General features: G+C 35.1%; 1 protein-coding gene across 3 annotated transcripts in view; it reads right to left on the bottom strand.

Moving 5' to 3' along the window:
- The window catches only part of DPYD (dihydropyrimidine dehydrogenase), an 844,938-nt gene that overhangs the window by 294,441 nt on the left and 530,400 nt on the right, over window positions 1-20,097 (bottom strand). For all 3 annotated transcript variants that reach the window (XM_007977863.3, XM_007977867.3, XM_037982468.2), the window contains one exon: window positions 1,877-1,945. In XM_007977863.3, the coding sequence (XP_007976054.3) occupies window positions 1,877-1,945 (69 nt within the window). The remainder of the gene's footprint in view (window positions 1-1,876; window positions 1,946-20,097) is intronic.

Genomic DNA, 20,097 nt, shown 5'->3' with positions numbered 1-20,097 from the left:
ATAAAGTAGCAAAAAGCTGAGAGCAGGTTTCCTCAGCTCTCTATTGTGTAATTCAAGAATTAATCAGCCATAAAGAGGGTTTTATAAACTTAAGATTTAGTATACATCATCACATCACATCATTAGCTAAATTTAAAACAGTTGGCATGCAAGAGTGCTGGTGTGGTGTCTCTGATTTCTTACATCCCTATGCCACCACACCCAAAAGAAATGTACATGTTAGGTAGTACAGTAACTTTGACTTGAATATGTTTTTGTTGGTTTTGAAGATTTTAATGTCGATTTTTCCATTGTAAGGAAATCTGTTTTAACCTGTTTTGAAGCATATTCATAAAATCAAAACCAAATACTGATTCTATAAAATGTTATTGGGTGCCTACCATATGAACTGTGATAAAATCATGCTGCTTAATATTACCCTCCTAGAAGCTGTGAAGGCCTGGGGGATACTTCCTTTATGTGATATCTCCTGGGCTAGTCCAGATTTAGGATTATAGTGAAGATTTTTATTTTTTAATTGATATTATCATACCTTCTTGTCATGCAGACTGCTCTCCTATGGGGAGATTTTGCAGACCGTTTTGATTGAACAAAAGGCATACCTTTTCCTCCCTTCTTTCTTTTTTCTTTCTTCCTTTCTTTTTATTTATGTTTTTGCTATAGAGTAATTAGAAGGTGATATTAAATAAAACTGAAATTAAAGAAACATATGAAATGTGAAAGATATCTTTAGGTTAGCCAGTTTGTTTATAATTAAAGGCTTTTGACTTATAAAAAGTAATCTTGCCTATTTAAAAATTAATGTCTAATATTGAAAAAAAATTTTTGAAAAGTATTTTGTTCTTACAGAAAGGCAGAGAAGCAAGCGGCATGATAAAGCCATTCATCATAGTCAGCTTAAAATTGGCACAGCTCAAGCCAAGCACGGGCTCTGTGGAAGATTTCATGGTCAATTAGGTAAATACATGTATCAAATGAACCCAGCACGGAAGATCACGAGGCCAATTACTGATCATGTTTAATTTCACCCCTCTAAGTCCCAGAAGTAATTTTTTCCTTTCTCATTTTTAAAATATCCAAATAAAATGTATAATCAACATTTTTGAACACTATAGATAGCTTTGCAGTATTTTATAATGTAGCCTCAATTAGTTCATCGGTATCGTTAGATTTAGTCTTCTATATTACTGAGAGGTTTTCAAGAAACCCCAGCTAAGACTCTCCAGACTATTTTCCATGACAGCATGATGGACATAAGTGTATAATTTTAAGTATGTATTTTTCTATTTGAAATACAAATTTGAGGCACATGGTTACTTGTTTGCATTTGTGCAGGATTCAATTTATATTATGGAAAACCTGCTGACTAGTGTTCCATTCAGGAGCATTCTGTCCCACTCTTTTATGCATGTCTGTATTCAAACTAGAATAGTATTAAATGAACCTTTTATACTTTAAATATTCAAGAGTTTTATATTCAAAATTTCTTCTCTTACTGTCAAACTAGTTTGCCTAAAGGCAAGGTAAGATCAAGTTAGACTCTCAAAGGTAGAATTAAATTTTATCATGGCATCCATCATAATATACAGTTTGCTTAACATGCAAATAAAGAGTGTATGGATTCAGAGAATAAAGGATTTTTAGGTAGTGAGTGAAATCCAAGGGACTGCTTTTATAGAATAAATTCCTTTTAAATTTACATTTCCATCATTTTAATGAAAACACAGGGTAAACAAATTATAATAGAAATGTTTTAAGTTACATTTTCAATTCAATTTTACTTCTACTGTATTATTTTTCATGGCAGCTCTTTATTTAAAACTAATAAAAATAGGAGAGAAGAAATGAAATAAATATATACGAAAGTAACCATTACCTCAGACTTTTTGGCAAGTTCCATCCAGTCATTTTTATTGTAACTGCACATGATGCTAGCAATCACAATCTTTAAAAAGAAAAAGAATATAAGTTCAAGTAGTTATGCAGTTGTACACAAAGATACACTAATATTTATATACATTTATAATGGTACACTATATTATAAAATTAGTTTTCAAACTGTTAAAAAATAAATCATTAGAAAACAGCAGGGTATGATAGCAAAACACAGGGTGACATTTGGGGCTTTGGAATTACATTAGGAGACTTTCTCATTTAGTACCTGTGAACACGAGGGCAAGTTACTTAACTTTTCTGATCCTCAGCATTCTCTTTTTCAAAATAGAAATGATATTACTGACTTTGCCATCCTCTGAAAGTAGCAATGTAAATACATGCATGTATCTGAAGGGACTGTCTAATTATACAACGCCGTTAAAATGCTGTTTGTAATTGCTGGTCTAGTGAAAAGGTTTTAAGTGATGGAAAAGAAAAAAAATTACTGTTTCAAACATAACTCATTATAGTATACATAATACCTTAAATATTCATAGTGCATTATAGTTTTAAATTTTATTACATATTATTTAACTACATTATTACCAAAATCCCATAATGGAGACTGTATAGAGTAGTAATTACTAGTGCCTCCTCTGAAACTAGGATGCCCAGGTTAGAACCCTGACTCTGTCACTTACACGTGGCTCTGGTCAAAGTATTTAGTTTCCTGATTGGTAAAATATGAATAGTAGTGCCAATTATTAAGAAAAGTAATAACAGAAATTGGCCAGGCATGGTGGCTCACATTTGTAATCCCAACCCTTTGGGAGGCAGAGGCGGGTGGATCACTTGAGGTCAGGAGTTCGAGACCGATCTGGCCAACATTGTGAAACCCCATCTCTACTAAAAATACAAAAATTATCCAGGCATGGTGGCATGTGCCTGTATCCAGCTACTCAAGAGGCAGAGACAGGAGAATTGCTTGAACCAGGAGGTGGAGGTTGCAGTGAGCCAAGATCACGCTGCCACTACACTCCAGCCTGGGCAACAGAGCGAGACTCCATCTCAAAAAAGAAAAGAAAAGAGAAGTAATAACAGAAATTTAACAGAAATGGCTAAGACTTATATAGCTCTTACAGTGTGCTTGGCACTGTTTCAATGGTTTTTTACTTTATTAACTTATTTAATCATTCCCAGTATTATTCTCCCCACTTTACAGATGAAGACGCCGAGGCAATGAGACCTGACAGTCATATAGCTGATAAGGAGCAGAGCTAGGACCCAGAGCCAGGCAGTGTGACTGACTGAGAGTCTGTGCTTTTAACCACTAGGTTTTGCTAGCCCAAAGCAAATACTTACATGTAAGTAATTATTTCCTATCATTATCATTTAAAGACTATGAAATTGAGGCTGGGTGCGGTGGCTCATGCCTATAATCCCAGCACTTTGGGAAGCAGAAGCAGGAAGATCGCTTGAGCCCAGGAATTCATTACCAGCCTGAGAAACATAGCAATACCTTGTCTCCACAAAAAAATAGAAAAATTAGCTGGGTGTGGTGACCTGACCCTGTAGTCCCAGCCACTCAGGAAGCTGAGATGGGAAGATCACTTGACTCCAGGTGTTCAAGGTTACAGGGAGCTATGATCGCGTTACTGCACTCCGGCCTGGGCAACAGAGCAAGATTCTATCTCTATAAAGTAAGAGATTGAGACACAAAGAGTTTGTGCCAAGCTTAAAGTTGCAGAGTCTAGTGTTAAGAATCCTCTAAAAGCCATTATGCTCTCACTTCATAGAGCTTTTTTATTTACGTTGAAAAAAACCCAAAGATATGCTGTAAAAGTCAGATAAATGTTTTCATCAGGAGGATACAAAATTGTGACCATATTGGAGAGAGTTCTAAAAACCAGGGAGAGAAGTCTGTCTTTAAAGTTTTTCTTTTTTTTCTTTCCGGATAGACTACAAACACCATGAAAGCTGGGGCTGCTCTGCATTAGTCATCATTTATCTACAGTAACTAGCATGGTATTTGGCACGTATCAAAGACTGAAAGAAAAAATGAATGAGGTCACCAGAGGTTTAGGAGCAAGGGGTTGCATTGTCAGCTTACCCTTTAAAGAAGATTAAGTAGAAAGGGATATCATAAGTTAGAGAAGGGAAAAATAAACAATTGAAAACTGCTGGCGATGATATGAGTAAGAGTGAAGAGTGATTAGGGCTGATGAAGGTACCTGTCTTGGTGATGAAAAAATAATCAGATATTAAAATACACAGGACTAATCAACTAGAGAAGCAATTAAAAAGAAGGAAGCAAAAGATCTGAGAGTCTGAATCAAAGCCACTGAGAAATTCGCAGAACATTGGTCACATAAAGGTTGAACAACTTTCCGAAATATGGAAGCCAGGAGAAACAGCAATTTTGAATAGATCCCTTAGAGAGAGGAACAAAGAGAAGAAAGTAAAAGTAGATGACGGATAGAGAAAATTAAGCATGCCAAATTATTATTCATTGAGTTTAGGATTCAACTTTTTTCGTCTAGTGAAACTACAGCTTTTCAGAATTGGGGAGAAAAATGTAAGAATGCTTGTTCCATGGCCTTTTCTCTAGGGGCTAAAAGAAGTGAAAAGTCATACTCCAAGTTTCATTTGCAACCATAAAAGGGTCACCATGTAATTATGCAGTTTCAGTTAGAGATGCTTTCCACCCTTTCCAAGTGATCTAAGATCTTGCTCAGGGGTGCTATACCCTATTCTCCAGTTAGAAAAAAGATGAAGGAGAAATATCAAAGAGGGCACCAGATCTTCCAGGACTAGACCTAACACCTCTTGGTGTAGGCATCCCTTGCAAAACAAAGCAAAGCAAAACAAAACAAAACAGAAAGAGAGAGAGAGAGATTAAGGACCTTATTTGAAATGAAAAATCAACTGGGATGATGCCTGGGGGCAGGTGACAGCATTCTATTGTCTTCAGTGGCCACAAGGCAGAGGTCAAGTAAAAAACAGTCTGTTAATCTAAGGATTTAGGGAATGAGCAGAGCCCTGAGGCTTGTTGCTAGAACTTCAAGGGCAGAGACAGTACAAAGATACAGACTGAAGAAAAACAAAAAAAATTAGCTATTAGATACTAGTTACCCTGTGGTGAAACTGATAAGCAATAAGCATACATTTTTAGAAAATTTTTTTCTTAAAACAAAATAAAACAACCACCACCACAAAACCCCCCACCTCCTAGCATAACAAAATAATCCCCTAATTCACATTCCCATGCAACTATGAAGTGGCTGCTCAATCAGCACAGTCACAGCATGTGCACCCCTCTCTCCAGCTCCCCTCTCGGGGTTCCATGGAGGACAAGAAAAACCTTTCAGGGGGGCTGAATCTAGCCAGGCAGATGGGTTGACCAAAGAAATCCACACAAGGGAAGCAAGGTTTACCAGCCTTGATATGATATGTGTTCTCAACTAGGGACTAACACTGTTTCTCACTTTTACATGGCAATTTTAATTTTAACAGAGCTATTTTTCGCTTCAAATTTATATTGACTGTGCCAGTGTTAGTTAAGATAATTGTTTGCCCTGTAGGTTGCTGAGAATCATGAGGCACTACAATTGGGCTTGATGAAGAAAAATAAATATCATCCAGAGAGTTGTTCAGGATATTGAGAGAATCATGCCATCAAATGCTGGTGGGCAGCCTCTGACTGAGGAGGGGTGGCCACCGATGGGAGAGATATATTATGGTAAGCGGAGGTTTCCATTGCATGCTCTGAGCAGCCAAGTACTATCCTGTTCTCCTTTCCCTATCCGTTGAAAGCAGACTCTACCTTCTTGCCCCCCGCCAAAAAGAGAAAGTATCCCCACTTGCACTAATCACAGGAATTGGGTACTCTGCTCCTATCAAAATCCTTCAGTGGAACTGGGAAAGCTAAAGATTTTTTTTTTTTTTTTTTTGGTGAAGTTTGTTCACAGCTGCTGGTGATCACTGACTCCTCAACCACCTTCCCACCCCAAAGCTTACTACACTGGGAAAAAAAGCAGAGACAGTGCAAAGTACACAAATACACGAGATGGAAAGAGATCCCCTTTGCAGCCACTTTTAAGGCCAGATGGCTCACTAACATATCTGTGTATTTAAATTAATAAATACCACATTTTAGCTTAAGGAAATTCTATTTTTACATTCTTGCTTTATGATTTAAAAGTCTTGACAATTACTACATGCTAAGCTACAATTGTCATGTTTCAAAGCAATTTTTTAAATCAAATTTCAGGAAAAAATAACTTCATATTTATTTTAAAAATGTGAAATTGTCTAAGGATTTTAAATATCCTTATCTAAAACCAGAGGATGGTTTGTGAAAATATGTGGTAGCATTCTATTTCTGAGAAATAAAGATGACCAAAAAATAATTTTACTTTTTATTAAAAGAGATAGCAATTTTTCAGAGTCAGGCTGAAAGACATTAACGCTAAAAGGACACTGGACACAATTTAATATCTATTTGATGATTACAAGGCCCTTCAGTGTTTTGCTGTATTACGTTTTTAATCAAGCAGGAGGGAACAGATTTTTTTTCCTATGAAAAAAACAGAATGATGGATATTTTATATCGTGAGACATCATGCAATATTATTAGAAATAAATACCCAATGAAATATATTCTTAAAGCAACCTTTTTCTATATCAATATTTCACTTAATTTATGCCATTTCTAGTGCTCAATTTTTACGGCTCATATTTTAAAACATTATTTGAATGAGTAGATAGTGAAACCCAGATGCTACATAATATTTGAACTTTGTCTCCCCCCATCCTACATTTTATGTTACACAGTCTGGTGGGAGATTCAATGTCACCTAATTGATTAGTAAGCAAATTGAGCATCTACTATAAGAGGAATTAAATGGCACACAAAACGGAGCTTAAGAAATTGACTTAGCATCTTCGTGCATTCAACTTCTAACCAATATTTCTTGAGTCCCACTATGTGCCAATAGCTGTTCTAACTCAGAAGTGATGAACAAGACAGAAAAAGTCCCTGCCCTCCTGAAGCTTACATTTTAGGGAGGAAAATGTCATAATGATTAAAAAAGAAAAGATACATTAATTGGACCATTTCCAGTTCCAATTGTTAGACCTATTTACAATATTATTGTTAGGAAGACAGTAATAGAGGAGGAGAGCATGACAGAGAATCACCAGAATACATATATGCATATCAGATACATAGTCAGTAAAAAGCACCCTAAGTTGAAAACTGAGAGATGAGATGGCACCTCATATTAAATAAAATGCAGAAGTGAGTAAAAGCAGCCAGGTATGTAGAAGTAACTACAGGTGCAAAGACTGAGTTGGGAATGAGCATGGTATGTTCAAGGGGAAAAAAGAAGGCTTTTGTGGTTGTAGATTCATGAGAGGACAGGAATAGTATGAAAGAAAATGAGAGAAGCAGGCAATAGCCAGATCTCTGGGAGCTCTGAACCCTGTGGGAGATTGGGTTTTATTGTAGGTGTAATGGCAGGCCACAGAAAGGTTTAAAGGAGGGTGATAAAATAATCTGATGTACATTTTCAAAAGATGCTTCTTACTATATGGAATGGGATAAGGGGGTTAAGGGTGAAAGCAAGGAGTCTGATTATGTAGAAATAATGTGGCTTTCATGATATCCATGGAGATATAGAGAAGTGGATAGCTCTGAGGTTCTAGTTGGCGAATGCTCAGATTTAGAGAGACAGAGAAAAGTAGAAATTAAGAATGATCTGAGATATTTGGCTTGAACTACTGAACTGTGAATGTAAATAATTTACTGAGATAGAATAAAGTCTAATGAAGAAAGTAGTAGGGGAATATTGCAGAGGTCCAATTACAATATTTTACATTTAATACGTCTAAGTAAGCAGAGCATTAGTGAAGACATCAATTGTGCCACTGGATACATGAGTGGAGAATTCACTAAAGAGGTCAAGGATAAAGGTGCAAGTTTTAGAGACTTCAAAATATAATGGTATTTGAAATCACCAGGCTAGATGACTTCACAAAAGGAAGAAAATAATACAGGGAAAAAGAAAGGCCCTAGGACTGACCTGGGGGCACAAGAGAGTGTGATGTCGTGCCAAGAGAAGGAAGTGTTCCAAAAAGTAAGGAACAATCAACCATGATGAATGCTTCTGAAAGTCTGCGTCAAAGAGCAGAAAAGTGTCCACTGGATTTGAAGAGAGAAAAATCATTCATAACCTTTATAAGAGGGGTTTCAGGGAAGTGACAGGGACAAAAGTCAGGCTGGAATGAGTTGAGTGAATAGAATATGAAGAAGTAGAGGCAATACACAAATCTCCCTAAATGTTTTCTTGGGCTAGCTGAAAGACAAATGAAGGCAGCCTGTACAAGGTCATGGGAGGACTAATAATTTTTTCTTAATGGACTATATTTGAGTATGTTTTTACACTGGTGAAAATGATTTGAGAAAGAGAAAGAAGCTCTTGAAAAGGGAAGAGGGGATGATGAATCGAGAGTACAAGTGGAGAAAGTGGCCTTTAAGAGAGGCAGAGGCATTGTTTCTATTTAACAGGATAAAAAACGAGTAGAAAGAGAAAAATAACTATGGATACATTTAGGTTTCTAAATTCGATGTGGAAAAAGTAAAATCTCTCTTCCTGGTGTCTACATTTTCATTATGAACTAGGATGTAAGGTCTCTTGCTGAGGGTAAAGAGAACTAGTTACGGGTTTGTGACTATGAGGAAAAGATGAAAGTATGAAATAGTCTCTAAAAATGGGCCAAGCATAGTGGCTCATATGCCTGTAATCCTAGCTACTCAGGAGGCTGAGGCAGGAGGATGGCTTGAGCCCAGGAGTTTGGAGGCTTCAGTGAGCTATGATTGTACCTCTGCACTACAGCCTGGGTGACAGAATGAGATTTTGTCTTTGGAAAAAAAAAAAGGAAGAAAGAAAAGAAAGGGAAAACAAATTTACTAAGAATATGGCATGATTACTAGGTTAAAAAGGCAGATGTATTTAATCAGTGTTGATAATATTTATGAAAATATGATTAGTAAAAATAAAAGGACAAGATGATTTACAAAATTGGAACACAGATTACAGTCCTCTTTATATTACTGAAAACATAAAATTGGGTTTTATAGATTGTCTTAGAGTTGAGGTCCATTTTATCAAGACGCTTTTAAGTGCTTCAGTCATTAAAATTTGATGTGCTCCTGAAAAGTCATTCTTTTAGTGAATTTTGCTTTGTAGAAAACACTTTTAAATTGGAGTATTTAATAGTTTTGACTTTCATTTTGACTAATTAATACAATTTAAGAAAATGTACATATTTTTTGTAAACATCTAATTTATATGAGACATTAACATTTTGAAGCATATAAAATGCAAAGTATAATAATTTACTAATCAAATTTGCATATTTCTTTCTCTCTGAAAGGTATCTCAAAGGTGAAAAACAATGGGTAGATGCCTACTTGGCAAAAAAAAAAAAAAAAAAAGTAGTACTATATGGCTTCCATTGTCATCCTTTGAATTTTTAAATAAAGGAATCAAATTTAATGGTCACCTTTTTTTTTTTTTGTTTTGACAATTCTATTTCCTTAGGGAATAAATAAAATTATTTTATTAAGTAGCTTTTAAAAACTGAATATCATTAAAGCTTACACATTAAAAATTAAAGTAGAGAACAACATAAAACTTGCAATCTTGTCTTGTCAAATTCCCATTGACTTCAAGCCTATGCTTTTTAAAACACATTGACAATGCTGTTTTGGTATTCTGTAACCATACTGTGAACTACATAGGAAATCCAGTCAACAATTCAGCTTCAAGACAATCTAAATTTTTTAGTAGGGAAAAAGTGCAAAGTGACAGGGGTGAACAACTATAAATTACAAGTAGCCAAGTCAGGTTTTGTCAAACACTTTAACAAAATCATTGCTAAGACTACTGGGATTATATTGATGAGGGAAAACAGCATGAGACATTTGATTTTCAAAGACATTTAAACAAAGAAAATAAGTTTATTAAATGTTAATTAACCATACAACATTCAAATTTTAGATGTCCTTTATGTCTTAATTCAAATATAGTGAAAGTGAGATTGGTGCAATATTCCTGAAATAGACACATTAACCATAAGACATTTAAGGTGAAATTAATAAGCTTTTCAAATTTTATTTGCTCATTGCTTATTTAATGGTCATAAATGAGACTAGTATGCTTACAAGCTATCTTTTAAAATTATTTAGAAATTCATTTTTTGGTTTATTTGGGGGCTGACAAATGCCTTATTTATGAAACTATTTCAAATCTAGAAAAGTCAAATTTAAAGTTAAACAATATACAAGATTTTCTATAAAAAATCAGAGATGTTTTCCAACACAACAGGAAACAACCACTGTACCAGTCCAGGAGCTACAGTAACTTGCTTTTTCCTCCCCTTTTGATCACTCCATATGTTTTTATTTAGTTTCTGTCCCCAATGTGCTTAGGAATTGATGTCCCCAAGGTTAACAGTGACCTCACCAAATATATTAGATACTTTTCAGCCCAGATCTGTACTAAACTCTCTTCAGCATTTAAGACTACTAACCACCTCCAGCTTCTTTAATCCCTCTTCTGAGCTTCAGAGATACCACTTACTTTTCCTTTTTTTTTTTTTCTTTTGGTGTTCCTTTTTCTATCTCTGCCAATTTCTCACATGTTGATGCTCCCAGGGTCCACTCACGGTCCTCTTTTAGTCTCATTTCACATGCATTCACTAGACATCATATTTGCAATGATTATGAATAATATCTATTAATACATGCAGAAAATCTCAAAAATGTATACCTCTATACTGCCTATTTTTCCTAAGGGCAAGAATTGCATATACGACTACCTGTTAGTACCAAATTTCCATTTGTTCAAAACCAAACTTAAATTTCTCCACTCTAAATTTGCGTATTTATCCACACTAAATATGTTTATGTTTCACTCTTTTGTCCCAGATTAGAAAATCAGGAATATCCTATCTTTGTCACCCACATTCAATGATTTACTAAGTACCGGTTTTCAAACTTGGCTGAGCATTGAAATTATCTAGTGAGTTGAAAAATGATAACAATCCCAAGGATTCTAAGTTACCTTGAATGGAGTGAGGTGCAGGCATCAGAGTTTTTCAAGGCTTTCTAGGTGGTTTTAAAGTACACGGAAGTTTGAGAAGTACTGCTCTAGTTTATTTCTCAAATATCTCCAGGTTCCTCATTGTGACTGTATTAAGATCCTCACCATTTCTTCCCTGAATTACTGCAGAAGTTTCCTTATTAGTTGCCCCATATCTGATTTCAGCCTATGCTATGTGCCAAATTATTCTAAAGAGACAAACCTCCTCATATCACACTTTGGCTTCAAATCCAACTTCAGGATAAAATAATAGGCTATACAAGACCACAGTGCAACTTTTGCTTTGACCACACTGAATTACTTTGCTTCCTGAGTGTAATTTGCATGCTGAATTCTCTTGATCGTATTTCTGTTCCTTTTGTTTAAATGTATAAGGAACGGTCAAAGCATATCATAATAAAGGAAACATGAAAATTGATACAAAAAATAACACTAACCAAGATAAAATAAGAGCAAAAGAAAGGGTAATCATTTGTAGCTGTGTGAATCAGGGAAAGCACCATACAACAGGAACACTTGACCAATTATGAAATCACCCATGGACATTTAGAAGTATACCTCGAAGACACTGCAGGTTTGATCCCAGATCACATGCATAACAATAATGAAGAAATTTGAAATATTGCAAGAATTACCAAAATATGAACACAGAAACATGAAGTGAGTTCATGCGGTTGGAAAAGTGGCACCAATAGACTTGTTAGAAGCAGGATTGCCACAACCTTCAATTTGTAAAAAAACACAATATTGCAATAAAATGAGGTATGTCTGTATAGGAAATTGATTTAAAAATCCAAGGAGGTAGAGTACTCCAGGTAGAGTGAACAGCAGGAGCAAAAGCAAAGGATGATGTATTTAAGGAATATGCTGTGTTTAAGAAATCTCAGGTAGTTCAATTTGGCTGACTTAGGGAGAAACAAATGGTTATATTTCACAGAAAATGAAGCAAGATACCTAAATAGGAACCTGGTTTATGCAGGCAAGGGACTAAACAGTGGTTTCTAATCAGCTAAGCATTTGGATTTGAATTTTCAATAATTTTCTCTAGTAAATTCGTGCTTCTTATGCAGACATTGCCTTCTGGGATACCTCTCCTGTGCCCCATTGCTCCCCTGACTTCCTTTGGCACCCCTCTTCTGAATTCCTCAGTATCCTTTGCATTTTTCTGCTATGACATTTGTTATGTTGTATTTGTTTATATATTTTATATATTTTTTAAAATATATATTTTAATATATATTGTACTTTCTACCGTCTAGAGACAGAATAAGAAGGACACATAGATGGTAAAAGGTAAAGGGTCCTACATCCTTTTATAATTTATAAAGTACATTTTATATCAAAAATAATTATCCATTATATTTGTTTTTATATTTACAGTTTAGTACAGATTTTCACATACATTATCTCATTTATCCCCCACAACAATCTTGAATTTAAGGAATCTTATACTGATAATAATGAGGCACAGATAATTTAAATTACTTTACCAGGGTCAAGTTAATCAATAGCAAAGGCAGGGATTAAGCTCAGGTCTTTTGATTCCAAGTTCCTCTCTACTACATCAAGACTATACCATATTGATTTCCTATCCTTTCAATTTACATTAGAGATTCTAGTTGATTTTATGCTTCAACCCTCTCATGGTAGATTGTTTGAAAACACTGTTACCTCCCTGTTTCCATGCCCCTTCAGAAGGACTCCCATCAAGTGGGGGCATTTATCTACCCAATCTTTGGGTGAGGACTGATTTTGTGACTTGTTTTAATCAACAGAACATGGTAGAGGTGATGTTGTGCTAGAGTTAAACCAAAGCTTGAAAGGGCCTAGTGCTTTTCTGCTTCCTCTCTTGAAATCCTACCAAGCCAAGTTGACAAGCCAGTGTAGGCTGGTGAAGGATGACAGACCACATGACACAGAGACAAGTCATCCAGCTGAGGCTGACCTAGATTAGCCAGCCCCTAGCCTACTTGGAACTTGACCACAGATGGAGTAAGACCAGGTAAGACCAGAAGAACCATGCAGCATAGCCCAGTTAAGCAAATTGCTAACATCCAGAATCATGAACTAAATTAATAGTTATTTTCAATCCTAAATTTGAGATGTTTTGTTATGTAGGAAAAGCTAACTGATGCCACTTTTACTGAGTACCACAGTAAGAACCATTACATGATGTGTATTTGCATATGCTGAGCACTATCTTTAGAATTTCACATGACTTATCTCTAATCCTTAGAACAACACAGCATAGAAATTATTAGCCCCACTTTACAGACAGAAAAAGAATCCTTCAAGAAGCTAAATAACTACTTACAGTGGCATGGCCAGTAAAAGTAGATACAAAGCTTGATCTGTTTGACTATAATATTTATACTTTGAATGATTTTTCTGTGCTCCTTATACAACCTTTATAGAAAATGTGTTGGTTTACTTTTATAGATGGTGAATTTTATTCAATGTGTGTCAGTTTTTATTATATTCATTCTCAGAGGCTAACCGTATTTCTATGATCTTGGCCAATGAATTAGTTTACTATAGCTCTGTATACCATCTAAGCTAGACCACCAGATGAAACTGCCTAAGAAATCATAAAATTAGAGGAAAGAACCAGTGAGCAGGAACCAATGGGATGATACACAGCCTCCCGACCATTAATGCATGTTAAGGGCTGATGATGGAGTAGTATTGGCTCTTTATAATCTGGCTCCAAATCACCTTGCTGCCCCTTATCTTGACATACCAAACTGAACCTCTTTTAATTTTTTTTGAGACGGAGTCTTGCTCTGTCACCCAGGCTGGAGTGCAGTGGCACGATCTCAGCTCACTGCAAGCTCTGGTTCCCGGGTTCACACCATTCTCCTGCCTCAGCCTCCCAAGTAGCTGGGACTACAGGCGCCCAACACCACGCCCGGCTAATTTTTTGTATTTTTTAGTAGAGACAGGGTTTCACCGTGTTAGCCAGGATGGTCTCGATCTCCTGACATCGTGATCCGCCCGCCTCGGCCTCCCAAAGTGCTGGGATTACAGGCGTGAGCCACTGCGCCCGGCCTGAAGCTCTTATATATACTGGCTACCACATACCACATGTACTTTTAGATTTCCATTCTTTTCCTCATGTTGGTCCTTCTTGTAGTGCCATCCTAGATGTCTGACTGTACATGTCCTATCTACTTCTCAAGGTTTAACTCAGAGCTAACCTCAACCATATCATCTTCAATGATCTCAGAGACAGAATCACTGTTTTCTCTTGGTATTCAAGTGTGCTACACCAACCACTACTCAGTTCCTGTTGGACTGTGTCAGATAGACGTTCATTTATATCATTCTCTTCTCTTGTCCCACTTCTCTTACCTCACTCAATAGGAGAACATGCTAATTATTATTCACCTTTAGTTTCTTATCATTTGATGCAGCATTGCCTAGCACCTAATGTAATTTAGTAAATGTTGCTGGAAAGAAAGATGGCCTATTATTAATAAATTTTTTGAAATTCTGTTTCATCCCTATGAAGACTGTAGTACTTGCTCCAAGTAAAAGTGCTTGCATGAAACTACCGTGACTAATATATATGTATGCATAAAAGACCACGACTACTACTGTGTATACTATAGTAGTCATGTAGTCATGTAGTAGTAGTAGCAGCTGTTATATATGTATGACATATATATATATATATATATATATATATATATGGTATATCTTATGAACTTACATTGACACAGCATCATCAGACAAAGTCCACAGAGTTACATCAGAGTTCACTCTTGCTGTTACACATTCTATGTGTTTGGACAATGTATAATGACATGTTTGCATTGTTATAGTATTATACAGAGTATTTTCACTCTCCTAAAAATTTTCTGTGCTCCACCTATTCATTCTCTCTCATCTCACCCAATCCTCCTGGCTATCACTGATTTCTTTACTGTCTCCATAGTTTTGTCTTTTCCAGAATATCAGACAGTTGGAATCACACAGTACATAGCTTTTTCATTATGGCTTCCTTCAGTTAGTAATATGCATTCAAGGTTCCCCCATGTATTTTCATGGCTTGGTATTTATACCTTTTTAGTACTAAATAATATATCACTGTCCGTATGTACCAAAGTTTATAATTCACCTACTGAAGGATATTTTGGTTACTTCCCAGTTTGGGTAATTATGAATAAAGCTGCTGTAAACATCCATGTGCAGGTTTTTGTGGAAATATAAGTTTTCAACTTCTTTGGGTTAATACCAAGGAGTGGAGTTGTTGGATCATATGGTAAGAGTATTTATAGTTTTATAAGAAACTGCCACATACTGTCTTCTAAAGTGATCAAATCATTTTGCATTCCCACCAGCAATGAATGAGAGCTCCTTTGCTCCAGACCCTCATCAGAATTTGATGTTGTCACTGTTATGAATTTTGGCTATTCTAATAGATGTGTAGTGGTACCTCATTGTTGTTTTAATTTGCATTTCCCTCCTGACATAGAGTACCTTTCCATATGCTCATCTGCCATCTGTTTATCTTCTTTGATGAGGTGGCTGTTAAAGTCTTTGGCTCATTTTTAAAAATCTGGTTTGTTGTTTTCTTATTGTTGAATTTTAAATGTTCTTTGTATATTTTGGATAACCGTACTTTCTCAAATGTGTCTTTTACAAATATTTTCTCCCAGTCTGTGGCTTGACTTCTCATTCTCTTGATATTATCTTTCACTGAGCAGAAGTAAGTTTGTTTTGTTTTGTTTCGTTTGTTTGTTAGTTTGAGACAGAGTCTTGCTCTGTCTCCCAGGCTGCAGTGCAGTGGCACAATCTCTGCTCACTGCAACCTCCCCCTCCCAGGTTCAAGCGATTCTCCTGCTTCAGCCTCCTGAGCAGCTGGGATTCCAGGCACCTACCACCATGTCCAGCTAATTTTTGTATTTTTAGTCAAGATGGGGTTTTGTCATGTTGGCCAGGCTGGTTTCGAACTCCTGACCTCAGGTGATCTGTCTGCCGTGGTCTCCCAAAGTGCTGGGATTACAAGTGTGAGCCACCGTGTCTAGTCAGAAGATTTTTATTTTAATGAAACCCAGCATATCAATAATTTCTTTCATGAATATTGTCTTTGGAGTTATGTTTAAAAACACATATGTCGTCAATATATTCAAGATCATCTAGGTTTCCTTCTATGTTATCTTGTAGGAGTTCTATATTTTTGTGCTTTACATTTAGATCTATGATCCATTTAGAGTTAATTTTGGTGAAGGGTGTGTCTAGATTAATTTTTTGTTGCATGTGAACATGCAGTTGTTCCAGTACCATTTGGTAAATGACTAGGTATTCTCCATTGAATTGTCTTACTGCTTTGTTAAAGATCAGTTGATTAAATTATGTGGGTCTATTTCTGGGCTGTCTTTTTCAGTCGATTGATCTATTTGTCTGTTCTTTCACCAATATTACGCTGCCAGATTACTGTAGCTTTATAGTAAATCTTGAGGTTAGGTAGTGTCAATCCTCTAACTTTGTTCTTCTCCTTCAATATTGTGTTAGCTATTCTGTGTCTTCTGGCATGCCTTTAAACTTCAGAATCAGTTTGTCAATGCCCACAAAACAACCTGTGAGGATTTAAACTATGATTACATTGCATCTATAGATCAAGCTGGGAAGAACTCACATCTTGACAGTACTGTCTTCCAATACATGAACGTGGAATCTCTCTCCATTTATTTAGTTCTTGTTTGATTTAGTCCATCAGAGTTTTGTAGTTCTCCTCATACAGATCTTGTCATATTTTGATAGACTTACACCTATTTCATTCATTTTGATTCTAATATAAATATTGTTTCTTTTAATTTTAACTTCAACTTTTTCATTGTTAGTACAGAAGAAACCAAATGACTTTTGTATATTAACCTTTAATCTTGCCACATTGCTATAATCACTTGTTACAGGATATTTTTTAGTCAATTCTTTCTGATTTTCTATGCACACAATAATGCCATCTGCAAAAACAGTTTCATTTTTTCCTTGCTAACTTGTATACCTTTTTCCCACCTTTATCTTGTCTTATTGCATTAGCTAGAAGTTCCAGTATAATTGTGAAAAGAAATGGTGAGAGGGGAAATCCTTTCCTTGTTCTTGGTCTCAGTGTGAAAACTTCTAATTTCTCACCATTAAATGTGATATTAGCTGAAGGTATTTTATAGATATTCTTTATCAAATTCAGGAAGTTTCTCTGTATTGTTAGTTTACTGAGAGATTTGATCATGAATGGGTGTTGAATTTTGTTAAATGCTTTATCTACATCTCTTGATAAGATCATGTGATTTTTTAGTCTGTTGAGGTGATTACATTAATTGATTTTTGAATGTTGAACCAGCCATGCATGTCTGAGATAAATCCCACTTCACTGTGGTGTGTAATTCTTTTTAAACATTGTTGCATTCAATTTGCTAATATTTTTTTGATAATTTTTGCATCTTAAGAGATATTCGTCTATAGTTTCTAGCATGTCTTTGTCTGGTTTGCTGTCAGTGCAATTATTAGGTATTAGGGCCTCATACCATCATTGAGTGACGATGGGGTTAAGTCCCGATAAGCCTGTAATAAACTGGAAATATTGTAAGTCAAAAGTGTGTGCTTCAACTTCTGAGATTTTCAACTTACAATGAGTGGAGTTATTTGGACATACCCCACTGTAAGCTGAGGAGTGTACTGAATGTATATTGCTTTTGAACCATCTTGAAGTTGAAAGTTTCTAAGTTCAAACCTGATAAATTTGAGACTATATGTATTCCCTCTGTTCCTGAAAGATATTGAGAGAATTGGTAGAAATTTTTCTTAAATGTTCAGTAGAATTAATTAGTGAACCCATCTGGGTCTTTTGCTCTGTTTTGGAAGGTCGTTAATTATTGATTTGATTTCTGTAATAGATATAAGCTGATTAAGATTGTCTATTTATCCTGTGTGAGTTTTGACAGTTTCAAGGAATTGGTTTATTTAATCTAGGTCATCAAATCTGTGGGCATAGAGTTGTTCACAATGTTCTTTATTTTCCTTTTAGTGTCCCGGGGACCTGTAGTGATGTCCACCCTTTCATTTCTGATATTAACTTACGTCCTCTCTTTTTATTCATTAGCCTGGCTAGAGGCTTATCAGTTTTGTTGCCTTTTTTTCAAATAATCAGATTTTGTTCATTTTCTATACTAATTTTCTTTTTTTGATTTCATTGATTTCTGCTAACTCTTATTATTCATTTTCTTCTGCTTTAGATTTAATTTGCTTTTCATTTTCTATTTCCTAAGGTAGAAACTTAGATTATTAATTTTAAATCTTTCTTCCTTTTAAATATATGTATTCAATGATATAAACTGCCCTTTAAGTACTACTTTTGTAGCACCTCACAGATTTTGATAAGTTTTCTTTTAATTTTCATTTAGTTCAAAATATTTTTAATGTTTTTTGACATTTTGTTTTTGGCCCATGTGTTATTTAGAGGTGTGTTGTTTAATCTCTGTGTATTTTGGGATTTTTCAGATACATTTTGTTATCAGTGTCTAATTTAATTCCATTGTGTTCTCAGATCAGAGACTGTATGATTTCTGTTCTTTTAAATTTTAAGGTGTGTTTTATGGTCCACAATGTGGTCTACCTTGGTGAATGTTCCATGTAAACTTGAGAAAAATGTGTATTCTGTTATTGAATGGTGTTGTCTATAGATGTCAAATTATGTCCAGTTGACTAATAGTGTTGTTGAGTTTAACTACGCGCTTACTGATTTTCTGCCTGCTGGATCTGTACATTTCTGATAGAGAAGTGTTGAAGTCTCCAATTATGCTAATAGATGCACTACTTCTCTTTGCTGTTCTATTGGTTTTTGCTTCGCATAGTTTGATGCTCTGTTATTAGATGGATACACGTTAAAGATTCTTATGTCTTCCTGGAAAATTGACCATTTTATCATTATGTAATACCCTTCTTTTGTCTCTGATAACTTTCCTTGCTTTGAAGTCTGCTTTGCTTGAAATTAATATGGCTACTCCTGCTATCTTTAGATCAGTGTTAGCATGATACATTTTCTTCATCCATTTACTTATAATCTATGTGTTTTTGTATTGAATGTGCATTTCTTACATGCAATACATAGGTGGGTTTTTAAATTCACTTAGACAATCTTTGTTTTTTAATTGGTGTATTTAGATCATTGATACTCAAAATGAGTATTGATATAGCTGGGTTAATATCTACTATATTTATTGTTTTCTATTTTTTTCTCTGTTCCTATTTTTGTCTTCTATACTGTTTCTGCCTTTTGTGGTTTTATTTCATTATTTTATATGATTCAATTTTTTTCTACTTTTTTTTAGCATATCACTTGTTTTTTTTTTTAATTTATTTTTTATTTTTTTACTTTTTGTAGTGGTTGCCCTAGAGTTTACAATATACATCTATAGCTAATCCAAGTCCATCAAGTAACCCTGTACCACTTCACAGATGATATGAGCATCTTATAATAAAGAAAATCGTATCCTTCCTCCTGTCCATTGTGTCACTGCTGTCATTCATTGGACTTATATATAGGTATACATAAGCATATATATTATATGTAAGTATACACAATCAAATATATTGTTGCTATGATTATTTTGAACAAATTGTTATTAGATCGATTAGGGGTAAGAAAAATAAACATTTTTATTTTACCTTAAATTATTCCTTCTTTGATGTTCTTCCTTTCTTTGTGTAGGTCCAAGTTTCTGGTCTTTATAGTTTTCCTTCTCTCAAAAAACTTCCATTAACATTTCTTGCAAGGAGGTTTACTCTGAACACATTCTTTCAACTTTTTTTTGTCTGAGAAAGTGTTTATTTCTCCTTCACTTTTGAAGAATAATTTTGCAGAGTATATAATTCTACATTGATGGGTTATTTTTCTCTGAATACTTTATTTATTTGTTTATTTATTTGTTTATTTTTTGTTTTTTTGAGACAGAGTCTCACTCTGTTACCCAGGCTGGAGTGCAGTTCCGTGATCTTGGCTCATGGCAACCTCTGCCTCCCAGGTTCAAACAATTCTCCTGCCTCAGCCTCC

Source organism: Chlorocebus sabaeus, chromosome 20, assembly GCF_047675955.1.
Source record: "Chlorocebus sabaeus isolate Y175 chromosome 20, mChlSab1.0.hap1, whole genome shotgun sequence".
Classification (NCBI taxonomy): Eukaryota; Metazoa; Chordata; class Mammalia; order Primates; family Cercopithecidae; genus Chlorocebus; species Chlorocebus sabaeus.
Note: the sequence above shows the minus strand (reverse complement) of the source record. Positions and strands in the feature narration are given on the sequence as shown.